General features: G+C 39.0%; 1 protein-coding gene across 5 annotated transcripts in view; it reads right to left on the reverse strand.

Annotated features, from left to right (window-relative positions):
- Mctp2 (multiple C2 domains, transmembrane 2) overlaps positions 1-17,603 on the reverse strand; it is a 229,290-nt gene that overhangs the window by 44,390 nt on the left and 167,297 nt on the right. For all 5 annotated transcript variants that reach the window (XM_030242581.1, XM_006540899.3, XM_006540901.2 and 2 more), the window contains one exon: positions 4,922-5,044. In XM_030242581.1, the coding sequence (XP_030098441.1) occupies positions 4,922-5,044 (123 nt within the window). The remainder of the gene's footprint in view (positions 1-4,921; positions 5,045-17,603) is intronic.

Here is a 17,603-nt window from a genome sequence, read left to right on the forward strand (position 1 = left end):
ACTAACAGGAGTGTGTCTTTAGAACAGGGGCTGAACTACAGCTGTGTTGCTACTGGGTTTGGTTAGAGCAGTTTAGATGGCCTTCCTGTGTAACAGGAAAATTTTACATCATGTAATTGCAATGTCTAAAGGTGAGCATTGGTCAGCTATGAAGCCACATGCCTTTACTCCCAGTGCTCTGGAGACAGAGGTAGCAGGATCTCTGTGAATTTAAGATTGGACTCTATAGCTGTCACCGAGACAATCAGGGATATAAAGTGAGACTAAATCACAAAACAAAACAAAAAGCAAACAAAACAAAAACATCATTTGGGCTCAGGAGCAGGGGAAGAACAGCCAGTAGAGAGAATCTGGGACTTTTTCAACTGGAAGTCTTACGTTTCTGCTTAATCATGTGATGATCAGACCTCCTATTCACTATGGCTCTACCAGTTTCAAGCAACTTTCTATTTTATAACTGTTAAAAGCAGTGACTATAAAGTGACCAGAGTACTCTATTCCAACAACCCTCCAAGTAGTCATGAAGTAACTTCTCCCAGGCTGGTGAGTCCTCACTTCTGATAAGCCTCCCTAGCTTCAGCTGCCAGTCTGTAAGACACTCACTGACTGTATAGATTAGCTTATCCACCATTGGCACCATTCATGTCTCATAAACGCCAATAGATAGATAGGAATGCAGTGAAGAAAGGTTAGTGGCGTGCAGGTAAGTGAGGGTTTGTGGGGAGCGGGTGTGGCGGCAGTCCCAAAGGCGCCAGAGACTGCAGCTAAGTCATATGACTTGCACCTGACTTCCTCATATAAGCCACAAACATCTTGAGAGCTGCGCAGGTGCACCAGGATACCGGTGAATCCAATTTGATGGAGATATGCCCCTGCTGCCCTGATTAGCTGAAGCTGCGTGCCTGGTGAGGTGGTGTGGCCTGCTGTGCGTGGATGGGAACTGAGAGTATAAAAGAGTGAGAGGCCCAGGGTTCGGGGGCGATATAAAAACAAGGGAGATATAAACAAGGGAGATATAGAGAAAGAAGAAACAGGACTGAATAAACGTGTGCAGAAGGATCCTGTAGCAGCGTCGTTCTTCCTGGCCAGTTGAGCGCGCGCAACAAGTGGTGCCGAAACCCGGGAAAAGAAACATCTTCAGGCAAGAGCGAAGACCCCCTGCTACAGGGAGGATTCAGAACTGCATAACGGGGAAGAAGGGGTTAATAAAGGTTCCCGTGAAACAGACTGTTGAGAAGGATCCGGCGTGGATTCAGAACTCTTCAGCTGGGGAACGGTACTGATGAAGAGAAAGAAGAAAGATGAAGACTGAATAAACTGCTGTTAGAAGGACTGGTGGTCGCGTCGTTCTTGCTGGTCGCGTCGTTCTTGCTGGTTGAGAGTGGGCGCGACAATTGGTGGCCCGTACGGGGAACCGACTCCCCCACCGAGTTCAGAACTTTCAGCAATCAGTGGTTGCCGGCAGGGTAAGTTCGCGGTGAGTGAAACTTGCGACCCCAGGAGTTTGGGAAGGACCTCGGATAAAATAGAGGTGAGCATAAAGTTGCCAGGAAGTAGGCACAAAGTAACCCAGGAGTTTGGGAAGGACCTCGGATAAAATAGAGGGGAATATAACGTTGCCAGGAAGCAGGTACAAGGTAACTAAAGGTTCATGGTTTTGGGATAAGTTAAGGTTCACGGTTTCAGGATAGATTAAGGAAGTATGATAACCTCAGTGTAGTGATCAATAGATCCTCGCTGTGTAGTTATGCTTTTTTCTCCCATTGACCCTTTGTGGGTAGGTCTGATAGTTTTGGTCTTGTTTGTTCTGATATATGGACTCTGTTACTGTTTGAAACTGTGTGTAGAGACAGTCAAGACAGGTCAGAAAATCCTTATAGAGCAACAAGAAAATATGTCGGAAGAGGAGAAGGGCTTAAAAAGAAAAAGGAAAAAGAAAGGAGACACAGTGTTATCAGGTGGACAGAAAGGACAAAATAAAAGAGCTGAGGCAGAGGAGGAAGGCGAATTAGCTTCTGCGTCCTTTCCCTATGCCTCCTCAGCAGCCACCTGTAGGTGGACCTTCTGTCCGGAGATTTGGAGAGGATCAACCAGATCAGGTGTTGACGTGGGCGAGAGGGTCTGTTTGTGTGTTTCCACAGGACCAGATGGAACCTCTTTGGGTGCCGGAGAGATTGGTGAGACGCTGCAAGAATGAGGCTCCTGATCCAGTTGCCCCTGTGGATGTGGTGGATGATCCCACAAGCACAAAGGATGGAGCCGAGATGAGAGATCCTTTCGGTGTTCCAGAAGCCGATACCAGTTCGACATGACATTCAAATTTTTCCACGCTTTTTGATCCCTGAATTCCCCTTAAAGAGATAGCCCCTCTGGCTATCTATCCCTTGCTTCAGGGAAGATGAGCGGGGATGAGAGCCCTGGGATGTATGCTTGTTATAGTGTGTGTGTGTTTTGTGTTTGACACATGTGTTAGGTGCAGAGTGTGCGGCCCGCACTTTCGCCATGGTAGTGTAGGCTTTTGCTGCAGTGGAGGCGGGACAATCTCCTCAGATTCGGTTTGCCGCTCTAAAAGAAATTATGCTGCGTTATGCCGTGGGGTGCGAGGCTAAGCACTGCACAGAGGATAGCTTGCTGTTGGCATCCTGTGGAAGGCACATCTGATTGCATGAAGGTTCAGTGTCCTAGTTCCCTTCCCCCAGGAAAAACGACACGGGAGCTGGCCAAGACCTCTCTGGGTGATGAGCCTAAGGGATGGTTTTGTGTAGGGCCCCTATGCTTGCACACTGGGGATCAGACCTCTACCTTCACCCATGAGGCTTGCTTGCAGCAATTAAGATCTGGCCATAGGTTCATTAACATCCTGGCCTTTTGATGCACCTGCCACAAGCAAAACACAATCTCCCCAGGAGTGGCTTGGCATGATTGAGAGGTAGTCAGTGATAAGACTTCCTGGGCATGTCACCAACCTAAGACAGGGATCAAACCAATGCTGTTTGTCACCCAAGGACGGGTAAGGGGCATGGCTGCGAGGGGCTATCTACAGACATTCTCTCTGCCAAAAAAGAAAAAAGGGGGAATTGTGGGGAGCGGGTGTGGCGGCAGTCCCAAAGGCGCCAGAGACTGCAGCTAAGTCATATGACTTGCACCTGACTTCCTCATATAAGCCACAAACATCTTGAGAGCTGCGCAGGTGCACCAGGATACCGGTGAATCCAATTTGATGGAGATATGCCCCTGCTGCCCTGATTAGCTGAAGCTGCGTGCCTGGTGAGGTGGTGTGGCCTGCTGTGCGTGGATGGGAACTGAGAGTATAAAAGAGTGAGAGGCCCAGGGTTCGGGGGCGATATAAAAACAAGGGAGATATAAACAAGGGAGATATAGAGAAAGAAGAAACAGGACTGAATAAACGTGTGCAGAAGGATCCTGTAGCAGCGTCGTTCTTCCTGGCCAGTTGAGCGCGCGCAACAAGGGTTGAGCACCATTATAGTTGGGAGAGTTAGATGCCATCATCTTGAGACATGATTTCTACAGTTTGTCCCTCTGATTTTGGGCCATCACTCCAAGGCCCTAAACCTTCATTGTACTACTCTTGACAAAATGAAAATAGAAGTTCTTGCCTCATTCATAGTTGTGGATTTGAATATGTTTTTTAAATAAAGAAAGTTCTTAACAATGCAAATTTGCATTCCTACCCATAACAAGATATTTATGAACATCTGTAAACACAGCTGTATACATACAAATCCATAGGATAAAAAAGATCTCATATACACAGTAGCAAAATAAAACCTGGCTAAATGTTGCACCAATGTGAGTTGACAACATTTACTATTACAGATTTGTCCCTACTAGAGATGTTTCCTTAATTTATATTCATATAAAATCTAGTCTATAAATACAAATAAACTATAAATCCATTTTTCTTAGTCAGTTCTCCTATCTTATTGATAGGCAATAGTTATAAAATCAAAATCCAATACAAGAGAACTTTGGAATTTCTTGAGGGTCTACCTCTGCCACGTGCCCATTCTTCTACCTTTGCTCCACCCTAGATGAAGCCAGAAATGTGCCTCAAATTCTACTCTTTTAACAATGCTTTTAAATATGATAATATAAAAACACATATGACAGTCATTTGCATTTGAATTAAGGAAAAGCTCATGTGTTTATGATGGTTTTAGAACGAAATTTAGCGGGCACAAAAATTTTAGAGCTTTGACTTTTAAAACCTGTTTTCTTAAATCAGAAGTGGGAAAGCCGGATACTAAAGCAAGTTATCAAATTCAAGTCCCTATCCACTTAAAACAGAAAAAATATGCCCTGAGCCAGGATGGACGAAGGGTATCAGGAGTGCCTGAGAAATAGACACCAAGGGATTTCCTTCAGGAGGGACATGTACTTTTTCCCATAAAGGAACTTTGATGGCTAATAGGAAACATCATGGTACATGGGAATAGAGGGTGAGGGCTATTCCTACCTACTTGCTGAGCACCCTGGAAGTTGGAAATCCCTAGAGAAGCCTCAATGTGAAGAATAGCCTAACCCAGTTTCCCAGAGAGTTTTGCAATGTCCTGCATGGGCCCAAGGAACCGCCAAACTTTTCCCCCTAGTGTTTAGGTTAATTTCCAGGAACACTATTAAAAACCAGATAGGTGCACAGATTTCTAGGGAGGAAATGAGTCAATATCCAGAGGGTCCCTGTCTTATTGAGAACATGAACAAAAATGTGGGAATATCAGACAGCATACAAAGGAAGATATAGACTATGTGGGATAAAACACAAGTTCTGCAAAATGACTTGTATCTCATTCTGTATGATTGAAAGGGTAGGCTGGAGCGTGGTTTAGTCATGGTACTAATGCAAGGATGCTCTTCTATTCCTCACCATGACACTAGAAGAACTCTGAGGATCTTTGCTTACCTGGCTGTCCTGGGTGCTGCTGGCTTTCCCTTTCATGGGTCTGAGGAAGTTGTACAGAAAGAGTAGCAACAATGCCAGAGGGATCATGTAGAGTTCAAAATTCCAGACGGTGACCAAAAACACCTACCAAGAAGACAAATAAAGACTCAGTGACTATTGGGTAAAACAGAGGGTGGAATTTTACATTGCTAAATTCATTTATATAAAAGAATTAAATTTATGGATAGTTCAAAAAGGGTGAAGGCACAAATGGGTACAGCCACCATGAACAACGGAGTGTGGCAGTTCCAAAAAAAATAAAAACTTGAAATATGTACGACCAAACTATGCCATTACTGGCATATACCCAAACGACTGCATTTCCAATTACAGAGACACATGCTTAACCATGTTCATAGTTGATCTATTCACAATATCTGGGACATGAAAATAACCAGATGATGAACCCTTAATTGATGAAAAAATAGTAAAACAAACATGCTCCCTCTACAAAGTGAAATTCTATTCAGCTGTAAAGAAAGATAAAATGTATAGGTAAATGAACAGAAATGGAAAAGGCACTAAGTGACCTAGCCAGGCCCAGAAAACCAAATAGTACATGTTCTCGTTCATGTGGCTGATGATTTTAACTTAGCTTACCATTGCCTGAGTACTCCACCCTGCCAAGCATCCCCCTTGGTAGGAGTGGGTGAGAAGGTGCTCAGACTCTCAGAGCAGGTGAGAATGAAGCAGCAAGCTACTTTATTAACTCTTGGGGAGCACCCTTTCAACCCTCCACTTGCATCCCATTGGTTTGATCCTAAGCCAGTGTGTCCTCCAAGTGGCATTTCCAGATTGGCTGCTATTGTCTGTGTTACCAATCTCTAGGTTCTCAGGCAGGCATTAGTTTGGCCCTCCACTGCCTCTGTGGCTACACAGCCCCCTCGTTGTTTATTAACTTTTATGCAGAAGTGACCACTGCCATGGCATGGGGCCTTTCTGTTCTCATACAGAGTAACTACTGTAGAAAGCATGGAACTTCAAAAAGACCATGTGTTGAAGGGCTTGGGATATCTTAGGGAAGAGTGAATAGTAGAACTCAAGTGATAGAAGGAAGAAAGGAGCATAATGGAGAGGGAGGTTTAAGTGGGGTGAGGGATGGGAGGAGAGGGTAAAGCACCAGTTTAGGGGAAAGGATAACTAAAACTGAGGATGACTGAAAGATGAAACCTACTGTTTGAGAAGCTATAAATAATAAATAAATGATTGATATATAAATAGATTATAGATAGACAGATACATAGATGGATGGATGGATGGATGGATGGATGGATGGATGGATAGATAGATAGATAGATAGATAGACAGACAGACACACACACACACATGATAGAGAAAAGTGGAATGTCCTTACCCTGGAGATAATGTTTCTCCCAGAAGACATAAGTTGCTAAGAAATAAACTCCAGTGTTGGGTATGAGGAATTTCTAAGCTTTTGGCCAGGCATGTCAGAGACACTCACAACAATATGGAGTCTTGTAACTACTCTTGGTTGCTAACCAGAACTTCATGGTAAGGCCATATTGCTGAGACCACCATATCGTAAGATATGGAAAAATAAAGTTGGTATTGACAAGGAAGCATTCTCTCTGATGGCTGGATATCAAAGTACTGGAAAGTGGTATGTAGGCTGAGAGGGAATCATTAACATTTGATCCCAAGTGTTAACCCTATGGGGGAAAATGCCTGGGCTGACAAGATAGGCCTATACCACAGTTGCACAAATATTATAGGAGTAACCAACTACACTCTCAATGGATTTAAAAAATCCCCAACACGGGAGGAAATGCTTGTTTAGCAATATAAATCAGGCAAGAACCCATTGTTGGAGAGATCATAGGCTTCAGGGATACGCCGATTACTATTATTCTGCTAAATGGACAAGTCTCAGACCTCCCTCTAAATTCAGATCTTGGCCATAGTATAGCTCTCAGACCTCATCAGAGGTGTGTCTTTGTTCAGGTGACACTGGCTAATGCAGAAACTCATAACTGGTCAAAATGCAGAGAATAGCGATCATTGGCATACTCAGACACAATAGAACATCTGTATCACAACCGCTTTCCCCAAAGCTCGGGGGCCATTGCAGAAGAGGTGGAAAGACTGAATAAAGGAGCCAGAGGTCAGAGAGAACTGGAGCAAATTAGTGTTTTCTGGATGTGGAAAGACTGCCACACTGATGAACCAGTCCCTAGCTAAGGAGAGTCAATGGCTTCGATGGAAGGAGACTCGGTTTTCTTTAAGGATGTGACCTCTGGTCCCTGGTAGGTTACTACACTTTGGTGCATGGACCCACACTCATGAGTATATGAGAAGCACCAACAGAACTTGGTTATGGCCAATTCTGACTATTAGTAAAGACAATTGGAACTATGGATAATGGCTGACAAAATTTCAAACTACAGGTATTTAACATACACGTAAGCTTCCAAAAATCATACACTGAGAAAGTTGTGAAATTGTAGGGCTCTTAGAAAATAATCAGGTAATATAGATGTTATACAAGATATGCAGACACATGGCCCAATCCCTCTCAGCTGTGAGACATGCTGTGCAAAGGTAAGTGAGAACTCGAGGCCCTAAGCTACAGCCCAGTCTAAGACACACAGACAAGCAACAGGAGCACTACCTCCAAGGACACAAACTATGAGAATCCAGGACTGCTTTTGGGGGGGGGGGAACTGTTGCAATATTTGAAGCACACTTGGACATACAATCTATGAGATGAGCCACAGGGTTTGTAAGTGTTAGCTTCCAGTGTGTGGAAAAACCTCTAGGTAGAATATTTCATCATAAATATAAAAGCTTCCTATGCAAAAGTAAGAGCTAAAGACTTTTTCTTTACTAAAATTTAAAGACATATAACTATTATATATTGTTTTATTCTTTTACTTTTGTTTTCTGTGCATACTAAACAATTACACCATATAAATATCTATGTGTATACATATATATGTACACATGTATATGTGTATACATATATATGTACACATGTATATGTGTGTATATATATATATATATATATATATATATATGGTTATACTTTACATGAAAACTCTAATTTGAATATATGATTTTTTCTATTTTTAAAAAATATTTTCTAATTATTTTATTTATTTACATTCCAAATGTTGCTCCTCTTTGCTCTAAGAGTTCTTCATTCCATCCCCAAACCCCTTTGCCTCTAAGAGGGTGCTCTCCCACCTATCCCTGTTATCCATCTACCCACTCCCAGCACACCCCCAGTTGTATTAATTTTTAAAATGAGCAAACTTGTTGATTTTTTGTTCTTGTTTCAAATAATATTTTACTTATTTGTTGGGAGGTCCTAATGTGTGTTCACATGAACTATGCATAAGAAATCTCTTCAGTTTCTTTGCATTTGTAACTTGGGTTTTCTTGTTTAAATGCTCTTACAAAGCAATGCACAAAGAGATATTGGGGGAGATATTATTGCCTAATTCCAAACTTTAATAAAAATTGTTCTGGTTTTCTAATTTTCTATCATTAAGCATGATATTGGCTTTTAGTTTCCACTAAATAAATCATATTATATTAAGAATATATAGAAATAATTCAGTTTTAATAGGAGAAAATACATTCATATATTCACTTTATAATACATATCCATCAAATATCTTAAAGGTATTTCTTTGTATCTATTTTAAATTTAATGAAACATTTTAAACAAAAGATGTCCATTCTAATAAGGGACTTTTAAAAATGAGTATTATTTATTAAATCAGTAATGGATGGTGGCTGGTCAACCGTTTTGGTTTATTTGTTTTTCATTTGTTTTGCCATTTTCTTAAGAAAGATTTTATTCTCATTTTAATATGTTAATATAATATATTTACATAAACAAAAGATTGAAACAATCTTTTATTTCCTGGAAAAATCCTTTACTGAAGTCCAACAATCTCTTTTTTTGTTTTTGCTTTTCAAGACAGAGATTCTCTATATAGCTCTGACTGTCCTGGAACTCACTTTGTAGACCAGGCTAGCCTCGAACTCAGAAATCCGCCTGCCTCTGCCTCTCGAGTGCTGGGATTAAAGGCATGCGCCACCACACCCAACTACCAACAGTCTCTTAATATATATTGTTGTACTGAATTCACTAAGAACAACAAAAACAGTTTCCCATTGATTCCAATGAAATATAGTTTGATTTTTCTGTTATTTTCAAATTTTGGAATTAGTGTCATTGTGACATCACATAAGCATTCTTCAACACTTTAAGAAATCTGTTATAGTTTATATGCTCGGATGTTTTAAGATGACAAAATACATAGACCCCCTCCCCCTTCAAGAGTTGAGATTTTTCTCTTGTCATTCTTCTGTGACTATTTATATTTTTCAAAAATTAGACACTTTAGGTAGCTCTTCCCTGTGCTATATTCCACGTATCCCCAAAGCAATTTTCTCTTAAAAATGGAAAGTTGTTCTCAAATGAGGACCCTTTGGGTGCTCATTAGAAAATACACAGATATTATCTAAGTAATATAAATTAAAAACCTGTGAGATATGACAATATTTTATTCAATAAAAATCTTACATTCTCTTTATGCCTAAAATGAGAACATTCATTTTACCCATTATAGCTCCCCATTCTAATGGCTGTCCTCAATGAATGTGTTACATAATTTTAACTATGTAAACTTTGATTGAAATTATGGCTTTTTGAAAAGACAGCGATACTTGTAACCTCAGGGTTTGTACCTTCAACATTCCACGTTCTACTGCAGGAATCCTCTTTTACCCTAAAATGATAAGTCTATTTTTCTTTTCAGTGATAATTGCATGTATATGATCTTTACCATTTTGACTTTTAATAGTTAGAAACAAGTAGTCAATTTAAAAATCCCCCTATAGTCACTTTTAGCAACTAAATTTATATATCAATGGACACCTTTCTTTTATTTCTACATGGTCACTTTCCATCTCAAACATGCTGTTGAAATTTCATAAGCCACTTCAGCAGAAAATAGTTGTAAGAAAATTTGAGCACCGACTGCTCTTTTGAAGGTCCAGATTTCAAATGCCAGCAACCACACGGTGGCTCACAACCATCCGTAACAAAATCTGATGCTCTCTTCTGGAGTGTCTGAAGACAGCTACAGTGTACTTAGATATAATAATAAATAAATCTTAAAAAAAAACAACAACAAAAAGCAGAATTTTAAAACATGTGACTATAGGTGTGTGTTTGCACATCTCTGTGTATAAGGCATGACTTCATATAGATCAAAGAACCATTCTTCCTTTATTTATGTAATTATTTATTTCATTTTACATTTCAAAGTTTTCTTTGGATATTCATCTATCATCTATATATCTATCTATCTAGATATTGATGCAAGTTTTATATACATTATATATTGGATAATTTTATATAATTGGATATATAAATTACATATAATAGATATATCAATTATGTATGTATATAACAAATAAACCCTAGTAATGATATTTTTCTTTCAGAACTGAGTATTCTTTGGGTCCTTAGTGTATTTTCTGATTTTTGACCCAACAACAATTGCAGTCACAGTGGTAGCACTGGTAATAACACTGCTAAAATGATACAGAAAAATTCTAATGTAAAGTAGCATTTTAAGATACATATGCCTCTTCAAAGCAAGACACGTAACAGTATCTCATGGAGTTTATAATGTATTAAATAGAAAACATGAAAATTCAATTTAAAAGGAGGCTAGGCAAATCAGGAGACAAGAAACAGTAGTTATATGTATCATGTTGGCAGGTGATAGATATTGATTCTAAGCTGACTATCAAGGGTTAAGGGGGAAAAACATGCTCACAAATACAAATTGATTTCAGCATGTTATTTAAATGTAAATTTAAAGAAAAGTAAAATAAAGGAGAAACCACACAAAAATGGGGAAAATGAAATACTCATTTAAATCCAAAAGACAATAATCGCACTGTTAATAATGTATTAGTCATTATAAACACAAATGGCAGGGATAAAAAAAATTCTATGGGAAAAATCAATAGATTAAATAAAGGAAAAATTATAGCAAAATAAAGATTAGCACAACTGAAAAATAAATTGCCTCAATGATTAAATAAAGAAACCTCCTCTGAGAAAACCTAAAGTGCAAATGATTCACTTGAATTTTTCCTAAACACTGAAAGAAGAAATATTAGAGTACAAGGAAACCTGCAGATGCTATTGTACGAAGTTGTTATTCCTGTGATACCAAATTCCAACAAAATTCTTACCAGAAAAAAAAAAATCACAATCAAATGGCCAACCTGATGTATATACAAAATCTCTCACCCTTAGCATATAGTATCAAGAAATATATGGGAAACCATATGAAAAAGACACTAACATCAAGACTAAGTGGGATAGGTACAAAAAAAAAACAAGAAAAGTGCAGTTTAATATACAAAACACAATGTAAATTACCATTTTGACAGAATAAAAGAAGAAAAGATATCATTATTTTAATAGATAAAACAAAGCATTTGAAAACATGTAATTTCCATCTTTCCTTACAAATTATGCACAAGAAGAATTTCACCAATCTGGTAAGAGACACCAACAAAAACTTTTAAATATTATACTTACTTATTCTTACAGGGTTTGAACATAAGACACAGCTTGCGTCTTATTCTAGCCCTTTGGCAGACTTATCATAGGAGCCTCTCCTAGCCTACCTCCACTCCCAATGGTCTGCACCCAATTCCAAGGTGGATCCAGTTTTTCCCTCTTCTTTATATCCCTTTGTGTCAGAGGACAATATCTAGAAATTCTCCCTATTTGACACCCCCAATAGCCACACCAAGTTTGGACTCAGGTAAATGGTTCTTACTCTCCTTCCCTTCTTCCATTATACTCTCTACACTCTTTCTCCTCCCACCCAACCGCTATTCCTGGGGATTCTACTTAATCCTTGTATGGAACCAACTTGCCTGCTTTCTTTGAATCATCTGAGCTCTTCCAGCCCTTCTCATTTTTATTTTGTCAGCACCAGATACCTAGAAACACTTTCTGCCTTGGACTCCCAGTGGCCACACGTGGCAGGCCTTCGGGTAGGTGATTCACGCTATCCTTTCTCTCCTCCATCGTAATCTCTGCATTCTCACTCTCAGCCTGCTATCTGATTATAGGCACCCCTGCTTCCTTCACTGGAGACTCCAACTCTTAGTTCAGACCCAGGGTCCTCCTGGCCCTTTTATCCCTGTCTTTCCAGATTATGTTTTCCCTTACTTCAATCTACTTGCAGGATTCCCTATTCCCACCACACCTCTAGCTCCCTGGGGACCCAGCATCTTGCTCTGGACAGGATTACCTTAGCCCTTTCCTCAAGTCCCACTCAGCCTTTTCTCATAGCCTACCTCTATTCCTCTCTTCTACCCACCAGCCTTCAGAAGCATCCTCTACCAAACAACCCATGGCCTCTATACTTTCCCAAGAAAGGAGGAAACTCACACCATAACAACAAAATAAAAGGAATCAATTAACAAAGCTTGTGGGTAACTCTCAATATTAATGTTCTCAATTCCTCAAGTTAAATGAAAATGAAGACCAGCGGGTTAGATTTGAAAAGAGGATCCATTCTTCTGTTGCATTCAGCAAGCATAACTTAACATCAAGGTTAGACATAATACCATAGTACAAGGAAGAAAAAAAAAATCCCAAGCAAGTGGACATAAGAACCAATCAGGTGAAGTGATTTTAATATGGGGCAAAATAGGCTTCAATCCAAATGAACTAGAAAAGATGAGGAAGGACACTAAATACAAATTATAGAAAGATATCCCAAGGGGATATTGCAATTCTAAACATTTATGCACTAATCATAAGGACTCCCCCTTCTATACATGAAAAACTACTACAACGAAAAACACATGTTAACCCACACAGAGCGATAGTGAGTGGCTTCAATACCAACAGTCATCCAGACTAAAACTGTCAGAGAAATAATAGAGTTAAATCACATCGTAAGTCAAATGGACCTCACAAATATTTAGAGAACATTACATCTAAATACAGAAGAATGAACCTTCTCATCAGCAGCTCACTGAACTTTCTCCAAACTTAACCCAAAGCAAGTTTCAAAAGATAGAAGAAAATTGAAAGCAGACCCTGTCTGTCCACCATGGATTAAAGTTTGATGTCCAACAACAAAAACAACAGGAAGCTTACAAACTCATAGAAACTGAGTAACTCACTATTGAATAAAAAATGTCAAGACAGAAATAAGAACAGAAAGTCTAAGCATATTAGAATCAAATGAAAATTAAAACAAAACATACCTAAGCCTATGGACCCTGTGAAGGAGGTTCTAAGAGGCAAGTTCATAGTGCTACCTGCTTACATCAGACAATTAGAGAGATTATCATGTTAGCAATTTGGGAACACACTTAAAAGCCAGAACATGAAGAAATAAAACACATTATTGGACAACAAGAAGTAATCAAACTCAAGGCTAAAATCAATAAAATAGAAAAACAACAAAGAATCAATGAAACAAAGAGTTGGTTCCTTGAAAAAAAATCAATAAGATTGATAAATTCTTAGCCAAATTAACTAAAAGACAAAGAGAAAATGTCTAAATTAATAAAATTACAGACAAAAGAGGAACAACAGACACCAAGGAATCGTGAGGCTGTACTTAACAATCTCCCTCCCTCCGTCCCTCCCTCCCTCCCCCCTCCCTCTCTTTCTCCCTCCCCATGTATATATATATATATATGTATATATATATATATATATATGTGTGTGTGTGTGTGTGTGTGTGTGTGTGTATACACACACACACATACATACTTACATACATACATACAACATACACACACACACACTCCACCAATCTGGAAACCCAAAAAGAAATGGATACACTTCTTGATATATACCACTTACCAAAGTTAAATCAAGATCAGTTAAGCAACTTAAACAGACCCATGACCCCTAGTGAAATAGAAGCAGTAATTAAAAGTCTCTTAACCAGCCCCACCACCACCATAAAAACAAAGTGAAGACCAGATGGGTTTAGCTCCGAAGTCAGCTAGACCTTCAAACAAGAGTTAATGCCAATATTTCTCAGATTATTCTGCAAAAAAAAAATAAATGAAAGGAAAGTTTCCTATTTTTTTTAACAAGGTCATAATTACTTAGATACCTTAATTACACCAAGATCCAACACAGAAAGTCACAAATCAGTCTCCCCTATGAATAGACATGTAAAAATTCACAGCGAAAGACTTGAAAACAGAATCTGAGAACACATCAAAGTGATGATCCACCGTGGCCATGTAGGCTTTATCCCAAAAATATAGGAATGGGTCTATGCTTTTGGGATAAAGTCAATAAACATAGCCCAGCACATACAACATATATGATACAAGCACCATTATTTTTACTTGGAGTTTGGTTTATGATACCAGAAAAGCAAATCTACTATGCACATCTCACTGGTTATCTTTTCATTATACAAACTGAAGATGTGATGAGCTCTGAACCATGTCTAAGAAATCCCCTCAATTTTTTTTTTTACCAGAAATAATTTCTGCTTTACATTTAATTTGCAGGATCCAGAGACATGGCTCAGTACCAAAGATGTTGCCACCAAGCCTGATAACCTGAATTCAATGCATGGGAGCTACATGAAGAAAGAAGATAGGCAACGTTTTTGAGCTCTGATCTGCAAATATAGGCTATGTCATGTACATTTCCACACACATATGCACACACACACATTTACACACTATAATATACAATAAATAAATGTTGATAAATTTATTCATCTACTTATATAAATTTGACATGTCTATTATATATGTATATGTATGTATATATATATATGTGTATATATATATATATATATATGTATATATATATATATATATATATATATATATATATATATATATATATATAAATGAGACTACGATGAAACAAAATTACTCTGAGGAAAATCATAAAGGTTGAAATACCTTCGGGACTTAGTATCTCTAAGTTATTTATAAAGAACTTTCTAGAATGGCCATGAGGCATGATCAAATCTCCCATACTAGCCTCTGCTGGATGTTGTTTCCTTAGGGATGTCATGAGGACATTGTATTGCATCAGGAAGTGTCCAATAATCAAATCTGCCTATGTCTACATCATCCCACAGAAAATAATTTTTAACAAATTCAGTAATCATCTATCCAACCACCAAGGCTACCGACCACCTTAATTGTTTCTACGAACTCCAGCAGATTACTTCTAAGTATTGATCTTGAGACATTAAGTCTTTTTTTTTTTCTGAGACAGGGTTTCTCTGTGTAGCCTTGGCTGTCCTGGAACTCACTCTGTAGACCAGGCTGGCCTCAAACTCAGAGATCTTCCTGCCTCTGCCTCCCAAGTGCTGGATTAAAGGTGTGTGCCACCACGCCCGGCATTAAGTCTGATGGCATGGCTATTCCTCTAAAGCATTTTACCGTTCCTCCCTTGACATTGTCTTCAGATTATTTCTTTCTGACAACTGACAATAGATCACAAAGTAGCGAACATTCAAAAACTAGGAAAAAGTGTTTCTTTTTTTTAATATTTTTATTAGGTATTTTCCTCATTTACATTTCCAATGCTATCCCAAAAATCCCCCATACCCTACTCCCCACTCCCCTACCCACCCACTCCCACTTTTTGGCCCTGGCGTTCCCCTGTACTGGGGCATATAAAGTTTGCAAGTCCAATGGGCCTCTCTTTCCAGTGATGGCCGACTAGGCCATCTTTTGATACATATGCAGCTAGAGTCAAGAGCTCCGGGGTACTGGTTACTTCATAATGTTGTTCCACCTATAGGGTTGCAGATCCCTTTAGCTCCTTCGGTACTTTCTCTAGCTCCTCCATTGGGGGCCCTGTGATCCATCCAATAGCTGACTGTGAGCATCTACTTCTGTGTTTGCTAGGCTCTGGAATAGTCTCACAAGAGACAGCTATAACTGGGTTCTTCCAGCAAAATCTTGCTAGTGTATGCAATGGTGTCAGCGTTTGGAAGCTGATTATGGGATGGATCCCCAGATATGGCAGTCTCTAGATGGTCCATCCTTTCATCACAGCTCCAAACTTTGTCTCTGTAACTCCTTCCATGGATGTTTTGTTCCCAATTCTAAGAAGGGGCAAAGTGTCCACACTTTGGTCTTCGTTCATCTTGAGTTTCATTCTAAGATAAAATGTCTGTACTATGTCTCCAGCCCCCAAAGTCATTTAAGATAATAATATTAGAGCTGGAGAGATGGCTTAGTAGTTAAGAGGATTGGATGCTCTTGGAGAGAACCTAGGCTCATTTCCCAGTATCCACACCATGGTTCACACCCATCTGTAAGTCTAGTTCAAAGAGACCTAACACCATCTTCTAGATTCTGAGGTCACCAGGTACACAAATGATAAACATACACTTACTTATGTAGAAAAAAATGCACATAAACATAAAACAAAACTTATAATAGTGATACAGTTTTCAAAGTTTTGTGTGGGGTAAAAACATGCCATATATATGAACATCACCAACAAAGCAGAAAAAAATAAAATGAAAAAATTCTAGCAGGTCTTATAATGTTTTATCCCTGGTTAAAAAAAAATGCTCTCCTGCTCCTTGGCATACTAATGACTTGTAGACTTTATAGCTTAGAGCAGGGTAAGCCAGCTATACTTGAATGTATTTTACCAGCCAATTGCCAGTACACATTCTAGGCTCCTCACCAAATTGTATGACTGTGAGCTGCAAGATCTGAAATGTAGCCAGCTAGGGATTTGCTCATCAATGCGCTCTTCTCTGGATTTTAAAAGCAAGCACCTCCGATTCGGATGCATTTCTTTACTTCTACGGTGCCTTTCTCTCACCCAATCTTGAGTGCTGCACACTAACCCAGCCTGCTTGGACAAGTCTACCTCCTGCATAAATTTATTGTTTATTATTCTTTCTGCTATGATTAGCTAGGTACTTGCAATGGATATCATTGATTTGGACATAAATGAATAAAAGGGAAGAAATATTGATACAAACACAAAAGGCATCTTTGGGCCAGAAAGATGGATCAGCAGGCACTTGTTATGAAGCCTAATGATACAAGTGTCACCTTTGGAATGCACACAAAGATTGAATGAGAGAAACAGCTTCATAAAATTGTCCTCTCACCTTCACATGCATGCTGTGGCATGCATACTCTCCTCCATTACATAAACACACAGTAACAATAAAATAAAAATTCTTGAATCAGAGATAACCATCCTCATGGCATTTACTTGGAGTTTTTATCATCTGACTTATAATATAGTATATATAATATATAGGAATACACAACATATACAATTAATATAATGTATATAATATAAATCACAAAACATTATATATGTTATAACATATAGATGATGATGAATAAGCAGTAAAAGAATGAAGAAGAGAAAAGGAGGAGGAGGAGGAGGAGGAGGAGGAGGAGGAGGAGAAGGAGAAGGAGAAGAAGAAGAAGAAGAAGAAGAAGAAGAAGAAGAAGAAGAAGAAGAAGAAGAAGAAGAAGAAGAAGACGACGACGACGACGACGACGACGACGACGACGACGACGACGACGACGACCACCACCACCACCACCACCACCACCACCACCACCACCACCACCACCACCACCA

The sequence above is a fragment of the Mus musculus genome, chromosome 7 (assembly GCF_000001635.26).
Source record: "Mus musculus strain C57BL/6J chromosome 7, GRCm38.p6 C57BL/6J".
Taxonomy (NCBI): Eukaryota; Metazoa; Chordata; class Mammalia; order Rodentia; family Muridae; genus Mus; species Mus musculus.